The following is a 13,718-nucleotide window of genomic DNA, read 5'->3' on the forward strand; positions in this document are numbered from 1 at the left end:
GGCAGTACTGCCCCCTGGTGGTCAAAACCAGACTGACAACACTAGTGGTGTTAAAAAAGTCCCTAATAAAGTAAGATCAACACAACCTGAACACAGAAGAATAGCACAGAGGCAACAGGGACTCAAACTGACCGACAAAGAGACAGTTTTTATATTAAAGTTTATCAAAAATGAAAAATAATGTAAACAAAATGAAGGATTCCTCTGACAGAAGCCCACAGAGTGAATACGTCCTGTGACCTGCTGCACACTGACCTTTCTCATCAAACTCCTTCACCACCTGCGTCATCATGTTCTGGTAGTACGACTCTCCTCTCTCGATGATCTTGATGTCCAGGCAGTCGTAAACCCTCTGAAACTCTGAAACACACACACCATCATCGCCCAAGTATTAACACCAATTTAAAAAAACTAAAACAAGAGCATCAAAGCCAGAACAACTGAATGAACACAAACTAAAACTGATTGATTTTTCATGGCTGCAGTTATTGCCATCCAGAGAACTCTTAGAAATCTCTGAAATCCATGGACGATCCTATCATTTTGTCACCCTATCCATGCCACACACCTCCGTGAAGCTAGGAGGCTCAGCAAGAAGCTCAAACCATTTTTATCCACAACAAACACACATCAAACACCAAGCATCTAAATCAGGGGTCGGCAAACAAGTCTGGTATCGGAATTCAGGGGAATCCAATCACAAGATTACTGACGGCTTTTCCCGAGGTGTGTCAAGCAGGCCAGAGACTCTTTCAAATGCCCTTCAGAACTTTTCAAAGTGAAAGCACTCAATAAACTCAACATGAAGCTTTGCTGCAAAAAATGTTTTTATCGCGCTTTTATTTTGTAGGCACAATCACTTAAGAGGAAGCGATTATGTGAGTAACTGTTGGTGTCGTGACCGAAATCTGTTTCAGCACCAGCCGCTATCAAGTTATTTATTTTTTAGTTTTCTGCTATCAAAGCAATCTGGCCACGGGCCAGATATTATTGCTGGCGGGCCGGTTCTGGCCCGTGGGCCGCCTATTGCCAACCATTGATCTAAATGAACTTTTATCACAACATGAATCTCTCACAGTACATGGCTGCAGTTATTGCCATCCAGATAACTCTTATCTCCTCCTACACCGCAGTCTGACCACTCTAAAGAAAGCTCAGCTGCAGCTCTGATCAGCTGTGTAACTCATATTTCTCAAATCACTAAACTCACACAGTTCTTAGCCGGATAATAATAACAAACGCACCAATGTACATTTACAGTTACACCCGCTGACTAACTTTTGCCATTTTCGCTGTTTTCAGTCCAAAAACAGCGGGCTGCCATGTTGGTATTGCGCAATACCTGAGCTCTTATGGTGCTTTCAGACCAAAAGTGAAGAGAGCGTTCGGGGCGGTGAGTTTACATACAAAGTCAATGCAAAGACACGTAGAGCCGCGATTTTCTGTCGGGCGACGCAAAGGCAACGTGAAGGAATTGAATATTTTCAACTCAAGCGAGAAATTCGCATGACGCTGAGTCGCGATAGCCTATCAACATTGAGATTGTCCGTACGTCACCGACAGCTTCAGAGCGTTGTGTGGAGGGGGCCGGGCAAAGCGGGCGATTGAAAATCTCGGTCGGTTGAGAGCTGCTAAAATTGGGCTAGAGGAGCAGCGCTCCAGCTTTTGGACAAATAAACACGTGGTCGGACTGGATTACGCTCTGACAACTACGCCGTTTGCTCGAGGGAGGAGCTCAGAGTAAACTGCTTTTATTAAATTAGCTTTTTACTTTAGTTTTTGGGATTACAACATTGATTTATCTTCACTCAAGCTTCTCGGCAGCTTCCGTGCACATCCGGTTCCAGTGTTGTTAGCGTCGTTTGGCACTACTTCGTATTTATATAAAAACTGGACATTACTGGGAGAAAAGAAAGTGAGGAGGTTGAACTGCCTGGTGAGTTCAGAAACACGTGCATGTAACTTTATTCCAGCTATCGTATCGTCGTTACTGTGACCAAATTAGCATAGCATAGCCCTGATCGATCCGAACTCCATTCAGAAAACAAACATTTTAGAAGTTGTTGTCCTGCTGACAGACCTGACAAAGCATGAATTCGTATGTTTAAAAAATCTGCATCATATTGTAGTTATTTCGGCATCAGTTTATTGATATTTAATCACAGCAAAATGTTTACTTTGGGTTCATACAGCTGTAATAATGGCGAATTGTGTTTATTCGCCCTATCGCGTTGTGTGTGAACACTCCAGGGATGTACAGCGATAAAACCCCCGCGAGGAAAGCGTTCTGTATGAACTTAGGTTTCGTTTCTCTCGTCTAAATGAAGAAGAGAAGAAGTGTTGCTTTTGGAGAGACGGTCTTTATCGGCCTCTACTGGCCGACTCGCAGGAGCTACACAGAATATTCACTGTTTTTAATCAATATTTCAATGTTTTGGAAGCTTTATGTTATTTGGAACGTGGCTGTATGGACAGAAACAGTGTTTTGAAGCAAACTCATTTAATATGGCCAAAACATGGACATTCGCCTGGTATGTTTTAGAGCGCTTGTGTAATAACTGCTGAATATTATTTTCTTTTCATTAAAGTTACAGTTGTACTCCAGGTGTATTAGAAGATATTCATCTGCATTATAATGAGTTGGATGATGGTTTTAATGGTGATATTGCTCTTAAAATATAGATTTTATACCAGGCGAGGATGAAAATATATTTTTATTGCATCTCCATTTACTCTTTAATAGAAAATAAAATAATTTACAGTTGATTCATAATCCTTAGACTTATCACTGATTCATTTTGGGTATGTTGTTTTAGGCGGAATTCCTGGAAATAGTGGTCTGTGTTTAAGAGGTTTAACTCCCCTGGCTCTGCTGGAATTATCTACATGTGAAGTCAAAAGAAAAAAGAGTGATCAAACGACAAAGCAGAGCCACACATGCAAAGTGTACGGACACACTCGCTTTGTGTGTTTAAGGGGAGGATGACTGCTTTAACATTATAGTCTCATTATATAACAGATACATTCACGGGCGGTTCACCTCTCCGGGAGACATCGCAGATGAGGTTCCAGGCTTTAATGATGTCGGCCTCTTTGCTCTGCAGTCTGACAACACACTGATACGCTCGCTTCTTAAAGTCCTCCTCGTCGTCAAAACGTTTCTTAGACTCCTGGTTGAGGGAAGAGAAGGGGGATGGAGAGAAATGACTCAGAGAAAAGCAAGAAATGAGAGTACAGGAGTCCAAAAAGAGCAGCTAAAGAGCATTCATACACAGCGGTCACACAATATATACATGCAAAGTGTGCTACACTGCAGCCACATCATGCTCCACAGAATATTATAAATATATATATATTTTATTAATATCAACTCCAACTGGGGAATAATGTGAATTATCGTGATTTAATTTTCCTCAATAACAATATAACGAATGTGCAATAAATGTTTTATTTAATTCATTTGAATAACAAATGATTTAGCACTGAATATTTTTATTAAGATATTTATTTTGTTGAGGAAAAGGGACTGAAAAAAGATTTTATCATAAAAGTTTTGAATGTTCTGCCTCAGATTTGTTGAGTGATCCTCTGTTTGGCATCAAGTGTTTGTTCTGAACATAAAGAAAAGTTTAACAACCACCAGTACCCATCTGGTTTCTTTAACTTTCACTCAGGAGCAAAAATCAGCCTTTAAACTCAAAATAACCCTAAAATAATTTCCAGTACATGAAAGTAAACTTAACAGCCAAATACAAAAGGCGATTTGCTGCCAGAGGACAACTTAAGCAACATCTATTCTTTTAGTTCCCTTCAGTTTCAAAAGCTGAAACATACAGCAAACTAATATTTAACCTAATATATGTGACTGAGCCTGTATCTGTGCATTACTACTACAACTTTAATTTAAAGTCACTTCAGATACTTTGCCAACGTGTCCTGCTCACTGTCTGTGGAAAACAGATGTTAGAGTTATAACTGACTTTGTAGAAGGCCTGCAGGTCACCGATGGGCGGGGAGATGGTTAGGTAGTCGGGGAATTTATCCTGCAGGTGGGCAATCAGCATCCCAAACTGCGTCCCCCAGTCTCCCACGTGGTTCAACCTGAGAATAACACAAGCAGAGTCAAAAACGGACAAAACACAAGAGGCCTGTTTTACTTGAGATCCCTGTCAGTCAGCAAGATATTTGTGGTGTGGATATTCACCATTATATTAACAACTAACACCATTGTCACGTCAAAAGTTCACCTTCAACATCCAAGATAAGTGACCTACTGTGGACATTCATGATCTTAGCAGAAGTGTTAGCATGATAAATGTATGATTGTTGCATGCTACGTGTTACAAACTAATTGTTTCATGCATACTATTAGCATCATAGCACCCTAAACTGTCAATGTCAGTTAACATCCAATATTCATTAACATACACTTTAATGCTTATTGCGGCTGTGCGCTTTATGTTAGCATGCTAACACTGGCTGTGCTTTAGGAGGAATGCTACAAACTTTAGGCACGTGCATTAGCATATTAACACGCCGTATTAGCTGTGGCATGTTGGCAAACTTAAGTCAGAGCACAGTAACAGTGTGAAGCTGAGTCTGAAATGTCTTAAAATGCCCAAAGCACAGAGGATAAAGCACTTTGAATAGACAAAGATGTCTCTCCATTGTCCATGCATGCAACCATTTATTTTCCTCATGTGTCATGAACAAGACAGCCTCACATGGATATTAATGTTTCCTGTTATTTCTCATGATGCGGTCATCAGGATGGTCTAATTATACTCGGTTGATAGGAACTACTTTTCCTTCCGCCTGTCAAAGTCAAGCTTGCGCTACGGGTCTGTGACAGAGCTTCTTTGAAGTGAGCCGCTGCAGCTCTTTCCATTTCCCACCATTGAATACGGACTCTGGCTGACTGTAGAAACAGTCACGTCTGGCTGTATTTTAGCTGTGACGATGTGTTACTCTGTGTGATGTGTGTGCAAAGACAGTGAAATACTTTGGCAACACCGCAAACTTCGCTAAACATCTGAGATTAAGTCTGTCACAATAATATGATGATGTTATGAAGCGGCAGTTCTGAGCAGGATATTTTTATTATAATTAAAGAATATGACAGTAGTTTGATGTCTTGTCATTATGCAGCATTATTTTGAATGCTGCTCCTTATTTCTCTCATAAATACAGAAACGGGAGGTCACATTAAACTAGAAATAAAATATGTAAAAACTAATGGTATTGGCAACATCAGCCTGGGTATTACTTGGTATTGGATCGTATAGGAATTAAGTGGCATCGCACATCACTACCCTTTAGGCCCCGTGTCCACCAAAGTCTTTTTTTCTTTTTTCCAATTCATTGCAATGGGGGAGCGTCACATTTTTACGAGCTAGTAAAAACGGCAGGAGCGTGACGAGGCGCTGAGCGTTTTTTTCCGGTGGCCGAGAGTTGAAAAATGTTCAACTTTTGGGATAAAACGCTGCGCTCGTCACTGTCACTTTTTACCCAGCTGTCCAATCACAGTGTAGGAGGGGCGGGACAAACACCGAGCACATCCGATTTTGAATAAAACGATGTGCCTACTCGCCGAGGTGTGTCTTCGCCCGCAAAATCTCATGAACCCGCTCTCATGATTCACTCCGCAACCATCACTCCAACCAGGGTGGTGAGAAACTTGGGTGTCATGATTGATGACCAGCTGTCCTTTTCAGACCATGTTGCTGCTGTCTCTCGTTCATGCCGCTTTGCTCTGTACAACATCAGGAAAATCAGGCCCTACCTCACTCGCCTCGACTTTTGCAATGCCCTCCTAGCAGGTCTTCCAGCTTGTGCGGTGAAACCCTTACAAATGGTTCAGAACGCAGCAGCGCGTCTGGTTTTTGATCAGCCCACAAGGACTCATGTCTTTCCATTACTCAGTGACCTCCACTGGCTCCCTGTGGCCTCCAGAATCAAATTCAAGTCACTAATGCTGCAAACTGACTGACTACTGGGTCTGCACCATCTACCTAAACTCCATAATACAAACTTACGTTCCTTCTCGGCCGCTACGCTCCTCCAATGAACGCCGCCTGGCTCTGCCGTCCCTTCACACAAAGCAATCCCAGTCCTCATCTGTGACACCACGATGGTGGAATGAGCTACCACACGCCATCAGAGCAGGGGCGTCCCTCTCTTACTTCAAGAAGCTCCTGAAAACTCATCTCTTCAGAGAACACTTCCTCTTATAACACCTCTAACCCCTAACATGCACTTCCTGTGCTCTTCTTCTTCTATCCCCTACAATGATCTTGTATTGACTGCACTTTTTGTTTTGATTGCACTTTTTGTTAACTCTTACTTCCTTCCCTAGGTATCTACCCCATTGATGTGATATGCTCTGTGAGCTCTTACTAGTATTTATTGTCAGTTGTAGATCTGTATTTGATGCTCTGTTGATGTTTCTATGTTGTTCCTCAAATGTAAGTCACTTTGGATAAAAGCGTCTGCCAAATGAGTAAATGTTTCAGCCTCCTCTTCACGCAGAGCAAAGGCCAGAGCAAGCAGCACTACATACTTTGTGGTGACATTTTTACATTCAGTAAAATTAAGTAGGCTAACCTACTTGCAGCACGTCGCCTCCATGGAAATTATGTATCATAGCAACCACAGCCTCTCAAATAAAAAACACGGCGCCTCCAAAACGCACCCTGGCGCTCCCAGCTAGGCGTTTTCAGAAGAGCAGGTGGCGTTTTCAGCTGGCAAAAAAACGCTTTGGTGGACACGGGGCCTTATGTTTTAAATATGTGTGAGCACAGCTTGAGAGCGCAGCAGATTGTGATCGTGTTTGAGATGCAGCAGGTTCTGAACTGACCTGAGAACGTCATAGCCTAGAAACTCAAACAGCCGACACATGCTATCCCCGATGATGGTGGAGCGCAGGTGGCCCACGTGCATCTCTTTGGCAATGTTGGGAGAGGAGAAATCCACCACCACCTGAGCAAAACACACACCTGTGAGACCTAAATCCAAATCAAACTTCACCGGGATGCTTCAGTTAGAAGAACATTACAACTTCAAACTAAAATGTGTTACTACGGTTAGCGTCTGAAATTTAAACTAAGATTACACACACACACGCACACACACCGAATATGTTCTACTTTCTCTCCACAAAAACACACGACGAGCCGATCATCGCTCATCACGATGTAAAGCCGTTTCTACACCTGGATTCGTGCCAACATGTGGGAGTGTGACGAACCTTCTTCCTGGAGGCCAGCGGGGGGGGCTGCACTCCGTTGATCAGCAGGCTGCTCAACAGTTTGGACACGAACGTCCTCTTCAGGTGGATGTTGATGAACCCTGAGAACACAAAAGACATCACAGGGGACGATGAAACCGAATCAGAGCAGACACTGGTGTGAGAACACAGACGAATACAAACTGCTTTTGTTGGACAATGTATTGTCCCAGAAATAACTGCGATAAAAGACATTATTGTCATTTTAAGACCATTTAATGCCACTCACATAATGATAATTCAAAGAGCAATTCACTTTTTATTCGTAAGAATATTCAGACACTGGAATGTAAAACAAATATCCTAAATAAATAATATAAAACCACAAAACATAATATATATGTATTGCTGCTTTTTGTCCACACGCCGGCTCGTCCATTTGGACTTGAACCCTGCTGTTTCTTCTGGCATCATGTTGGTGTTGATTCTAAATTGCTGGAGACGCTCTTATGTAAAGAAACACGCATGTAAAAAACACAACAGGCAATATCAAGGTCAGCAAAAATGATCGAGGTCATGTTCATATATTGCACGATAATTATCGTGACAGGCCAACTAGAGATGCTTCAGCAGGGATTCTAACACATTATCTGAAGAGCTAACATTAACGACTGTATTTCCACTAATCATTCAGTTTTTGTATTTAGCTGGAAGTTTATTCTGAAAAACCTTCGAGCTGTGTATTTCTGATAAGCTGATCTGAGCATTTCTTAACAACATTTACTGACTTCTGATATTTGACTGTTTTGGATAATAATTTTAAAATTAAAATTTTTTTTTAAGAATGTTGCTGATAAAGCTTATTAAAACAAATACAATATTTTTTATCTAATACAATTAATGGCAGCTTGACAGCATTTCCACTTGTGATATTTTCCTTTGAACATCTGAACAAACATACTATTTAAAAAATGTTTCATTCACAAAACTTCTTTCAGTACGTAGATTATTTCTTATTTGTCCATTTTAATTCTACTTCTTTCTCCACCTTATTATAGAGTTTACTCACTCCTTGAATCCACCGTCTCCGCATCTTGTAACATAATAGATAACATCTCTCTGTTTCTCTGCAAAAAGCTAAAATGGGTCGCCAATAATTCGCCTATTTATGAAACTTTAAAATTTGTCCACAATAACAAAAAAAGTGTTGGAAGCAGCAAAGAAAAGTTTCCTCAACACCAAAGAGAAGTCATGAGGATGAATCTGTGGCCTGTTCTGCGTCTCTACCTGGTCCTGCGATTTCAGTTTTCAGGATGAGTTCGTTGTCGGGAAGGTTCTGGATTATCTTCTCTGCGATTTCCCTCGGGTTGACTTTCATTCCCTTTGCCTTCAGCATCTGCAGCACAATAAAGTGTTTAATCAACTGACCCAACTTTTCTTCCCAAAAAACAAACTTGTTTTCTGAGCCGCAGGGCAGCGAACATCAGCACGTCACTGCTGATCTCCAAACAGTGTGTGGACAGAAACTTTTTTTTGACAAGCGCAATTTCAAAATTCAATGTATTGGATTTTCACAGACAGACAATGAAACCTGCAGTGGCTGTGGCTCCGATTCAGCACCACAGAACTAAATCAAACACTGCACTGTTGCAATGAAAGCCTCTAAATATACAGCAAATCACAAAAAAAAAAGTCAATGTTGTTAAAAACGTCCAAGTATTTTATATTTAAAGAAAAGGTTTCGAAAAAAAAAAAAAAATACAATGTTTTTAAAACCTTGAAAACTGGGTTTCACTCTCAAGAAAAGACTCTTAAAAACACCTCTAACCTACTTCTTCTATCCCCTTACAATTCTCTTGTATTGATTGCTCTATTTCATTACTTCCTTCCCTTGGTATTTACCCCATTGATGCCATATGTGCCATTGGCTCTCACCAGTGTTGGGCAGTAACACGTTAGTAACTGTTACTGTAAAAATATTACTTTTCCCAGTAACTAAGTACTGTAACTAATTACTTTTCTAAAACGCTGCGTTACTCGTTACTGAACGCACCATCCTTGACGTAAATCCACGACTGTGCGGCAGCTCAGCTGGACCAGACTTTGTTGTTCATGTCTGCTGACAGCCAAACACTAAATGAAGAATTGAGAACGAGGGAGAGATAAGTAATAAGTAAAGTAATATTACTTTTTTAAGGAGTAATAACTGGTAATTATTACAATTTCTGAGTAACTTGCCCGACACTGGCTCACACTAGTAATTATTGCTGCTCTTACTAATATCTATTGTCACTTGTAGATCTCTTAGCTGTATTGATGCTTGTATGTAAGTCGCTTTGGATTAAAGTGTCTGCCAAATGAGTAAATGTATTGAAAAGGTATTTTTCAACCTGGAAAAGCCATCACATATTTTTGTGTCTATGTGACTACCGGGGACAACATTTTTTTTAAAATTGGTCCAGCGTTGAACGAGTGCGCTGCAGTTGGCGAAACAGGGCTATCGCTCCCCGTCAAAGTACGTCCACTAAAGTGCTTCTTTTCGCCGCTGACAGGCTCCGATTGTTATTTTTAAGAGTCTGACAACATTATGGAGAGGACCCCTACAGGGAGAGCCCTTTATTTAACACTAGAACCGTCTAGATAGTCTGACACAAATGCAAATAACTAATGAATAAAAACTACAAGCCTTTTCCTAAATATGGGTTTTTGGTGTTTTCTGAAGCTTAGAAGGTACTAAAATAAAACAGCTGTGAGTGTGTTTGTGCGTATTCCATTTTTTCATCTGCCTACAACTTGGAAAGCACAGATTCAAGATGGAGAGCGCTTTTCAGAGAGGCCGCTTGGCAAACTATCTGTGAATACAATCTAGATCTTGTTGTTGTAGTAAATAGGGGACTACTGGCTATAAACAGTAAGTGTCTAAAATCATCTTCACAAATAAGGAGTTGTGATGTAACCTAATAAATCTCAACAGTGCGACCACAAGACGCCCAAGTGTTGCCTGCTGTTGTCTTGTCCAGCGCACAAGCCACAATGGTCTCTGTGAGCTAGCATGTCATCTCCAAGTGGAACAATTATTGTAAAACTTATGGCTATATTGGTCTCGTGTCAAAGGCAAACATCAACAAACAACAGCCATTTCATTCATAAAAATAACAATGTAATAAATGTCAACTGTGCGAACACTGGCGGCTGCACAAAAGGCGGACTGCAGCAGCGTCAATAAAAAACGCTTCCTCCATCATCTCTTTTATTCTGCGTGTGTTTAGGGTTAGGATCACAGGGATGAAAGGGAACGGCTGGACAACAAACGAGCTGTTTTCAGGCGGTTCAGAGCAGAGCTTTCTGTGGGAGATGGGAACTCCCTTTGGGCTGGACTTTGGGCTTTTTCACTTTGCAAACCTGTTACATGCACAAAAAGAGATATAACTCAATAATGGAGAGTGACAAAAACAAAAAGCATAATATGACCTCTTTAAACCATTTGATGATCTGCAGATTGACTGAAACTTCCATTTAACCCCAGATAAAGAGTGTTTTTCTATGATACACAGACAGAGTTGGCAGTCTAACCTGGGCCATGGCCATGGCACTGTTGCACTGGTAGTCTCCAAACTTGGCCTGCTGGTTGGGCGCCACAGCCAGCGGAGGGTTGTCCAGCTCGGGGCAGGAAGCCCGGATGGCCTCGCCGAAAATCTCCTGGAGCCGCTCGTTGATGTTCATCATGGATTTACTGCAGGGGGTCCTCTCCTCTTGCATAGTCTGAGGACACACAGCACATCGGCTTCATAATGACGATACACGAGGAGGAAGCAGAGGAAGATGCAGGGAAGCTTCCGAGCTTTGACCAAGTGCAGCCAGATTTTGGCAAGGTGGTGACTAACAACTGAGAAGTTTGTTAACGCTGCACGAGAGATTTGAAAAGTTTACTTTGACGACAAAGTGCTGCACTTAGTCATTACAACACTGTAGTATATAATTAGTCACAAAATATATATATAATTATTGTCAGTTTAGAAAATATAATGGCCGTTATGAAATAATGCTGTCGAGCTGTAATTCTGTAATTTTAAAAAAAAGTATGAGGTGGTTGTTTCCTCGAAGGATTTCTGAGTAGAAATGAGGTAAGCTTTCATATTATTTATTGAATAAGCTCTGATGTAGTCTACAGTCTGACAACCTACACAAGACAAATCATTACTGCATCGGTTTTTCTGTTCTGCACCCAACACAAAGTTTGTTGTAGTTTAAAGACACAAAAACTAGTTTATTGTAATCATCTAAACTAGAATACGCTACATTAATAATGTAGACAGCAACATTAAACCCTAATTTACCCTCCTGTCAAAGACACTTAATGTATTGCAACATGTTTATACTGATGATTAAATGCATGTTCCCTTTGGTGGAGAAGTCATTAGAAGTTATGCTGCAAACCAGGGTAATGTTGTTAAAATGGAGAAAATGTGACACATGTTGCAATGACTCAGTGATCTTTATGCTTATCATAAATATGCACAGACACTTCTGCAAACAGCAGTTGTCTCTGCATTGGGAGTGTTGTGCAAAGCTTTTTTGTTTGAAGAGAAGAAATTAAACAGGCAGTTTGGCTCTTTGTGCTGAGACTCTGTTATGAAAGCTGTTATTAAAAACTACAAACATTTACTCACAATTAGGATAACACAGGACAAGGATTCTGTTAAAAAGCCAGAATATTGAGTTTTTATAAATTAGCTTTTCTTCCAATCATTTTATTCAATTTAAAACTTTTCCATGACTTTTTAGTGACCTTTAATTTAATTTAAATGACCTTTCACAACCTACAACTAGGGCTGAGCAATAAAACAATCATGATAACACAATCTAATTTTCCTCACTAACAATGTAATAAATGTTCTATATATCATCAATAAATATTTGGTTTAATTCATTTGAATCACAAACAAATTAGCACTTAATTTTTCCATTTTAACTTTAATTTTACTCTTGCATATTTGTTGAAAAAGATTTTCTCATAATAGTTTTGAATGTTCCACCTCAGATTTGTGAAGTGATCCACTGTTTGGCATCAAGTGTTTGTCACATTCTGACCATAAAGAAAAGTTTAACCACATAATTAACTATCTGGTTTCTTCAATTTTCACTCAGGACCAAAAATCAGCCTTTAACCTTGAAAGAAATAATGATTTGATATATTTCATGATCATTATCAATATCAAATGATATGAAATGTTTTTAGAGTGATAACATTTTAGGCCATATCACCCAGCCCTACCTACAACATAAAATGGCTTAATTATTAAATGACATTTAAACACCAGCATTTTTTCCATTCACGTAATGTCAGTTATTTATATATTATACTTCAAACAATCAGATTTTTTGACTTACATTAATCAATAAAATATACAATTAGGGCTGCAACTAACGATTATTTTCATTATCTATTAATCTGTCAAGAATTTTCTCAATTAATCGATTAGTTGTTCGGTCCAGAAAATTATAAAAAAATGTTGATTAGTGTTTCCTGAAACTCAAAGTGAGGTCCTTTTGTCCACATCCCAAATATATTTAGTTTACGTTACATTTCGGAAGCTGAAATCAGAGAATTCGGACATTTTTTCTTTAAGAAAAGGTCTCAAAGTGATTAATTGAATATTAAAATAGTTGCTAATTAATTTAATAGTTAACACCTAATTGATTCCTCAACTAATCGTTGCAGCTCTAAATACAATCTCTGCCCCTATATGGCAAAATCCAATTTCATGACTTTTCCAAAACTTTAAATTAATGCACTTAATTCCATAAATTCTCCAGGCCTGGAAAATAGGATTTTAAAATTCCATGGCTTTTCCAGGATTTCCATTACTGTGGGAAAACGGTCAACAGAGAAAACTTAAAACTCATGGTTCATCTTTCGGCATTGTGTTTTTCGGGCAGGTTGTCTCAGAGTAATCTTTCAACTCAAAGAGGTCAGCAGGAAGCAGAGCTGTGCCCATCTCCAGGGCCCCTGCTGTGTCACTCACCCTCTTCAGGATATTGAGGCGGTACTTCAACTTGGAGTTTTCCTCCCGCAGCTCCTCCAGATGAGGAGAAACACTCTGGTTCTGGTTTAGTGGGTTTTTAAGACTCTCAATCTCTGCAGAGAGACTCTGGATCTCCTGCTCCTGAAAAACAAAACAAAAAACAAACACATTTTCATTTGTTTGAATTGAATAATATGTCATGTGACTTTGATAAATCTGAATACACTTGTTAATTCTCTGTTTCAACAAGCTGAATTTAAATCTTAAACATTTTAGTCATACATTAAAGCTCCCCCTCAGGCTAGAACCATTTTAACAGCACCTTGGGGCAGCTTAAAAGTCAGAATGAAACCAAAAGTTGTCAGGGCATGATGCAACTATCATTAAAGCTGCAAACTGACAGGAAGGATCCCTGAGAACTGGAAACTCTCCTATAAAAATCAAGACTACAATACATTTTGTTGGTT

The 13,718-nt window shown here is 39.8% G+C and overlaps 1 protein-coding gene across 2 annotated transcripts in view; it reads right to left on the reverse strand.

Annotated features, from left to right (window-relative positions):
- Window positions 1–13,718, reverse strand: part of rars1 (arginyl-tRNA synthetase 1) — a 40,475-nt gene that overhangs the window by 26,030 nt on the left and 727 nt on the right. Inside the window, exons 2-9 of one of the 2 annotated variants that reach the window (XM_046040531.1) lie at window positions 13,252–13,392; window positions 10,799–10,987; window positions 8,513–8,621; window positions 7,247–7,347; window positions 6,857–6,978; window positions 3,981–4,101; window positions 3,041–3,170; window positions 256–360 (exon numbers count right to left, since the gene is read on the reverse strand). In XM_046040531.1, coding sequence (XP_045896487.1) covers window positions 256–360; window positions 3,041–3,170; window positions 3,981–4,101; window positions 6,857–6,978; window positions 7,247–7,347; window positions 8,513–8,621; window positions 10,799–10,987; window positions 13,252–13,392 — 1,018 coding nt within the window. The remainder of the gene's footprint in view (window positions 1–255; window positions 361–3,040; window positions 3,171–3,980; window positions 4,102–6,856; window positions 6,979–7,246; window positions 7,348–8,512; window positions 8,622–10,798; window positions 10,988–13,251; window positions 13,393–13,718) is intronic. The other variant, XM_046040532.1, reaches the window with a different exon arrangement.

Source organism: Micropterus dolomieu, linkage group LG23, assembly GCF_021292245.1.
Source record: "Micropterus dolomieu isolate WLL.071019.BEF.003 ecotype Adirondacks linkage group LG23, ASM2129224v1, whole genome shotgun sequence".
Taxonomy (NCBI): domain Eukaryota; kingdom Metazoa; phylum Chordata; class Actinopteri; order Centrarchiformes; family Centrarchidae; genus Micropterus; species Micropterus dolomieu.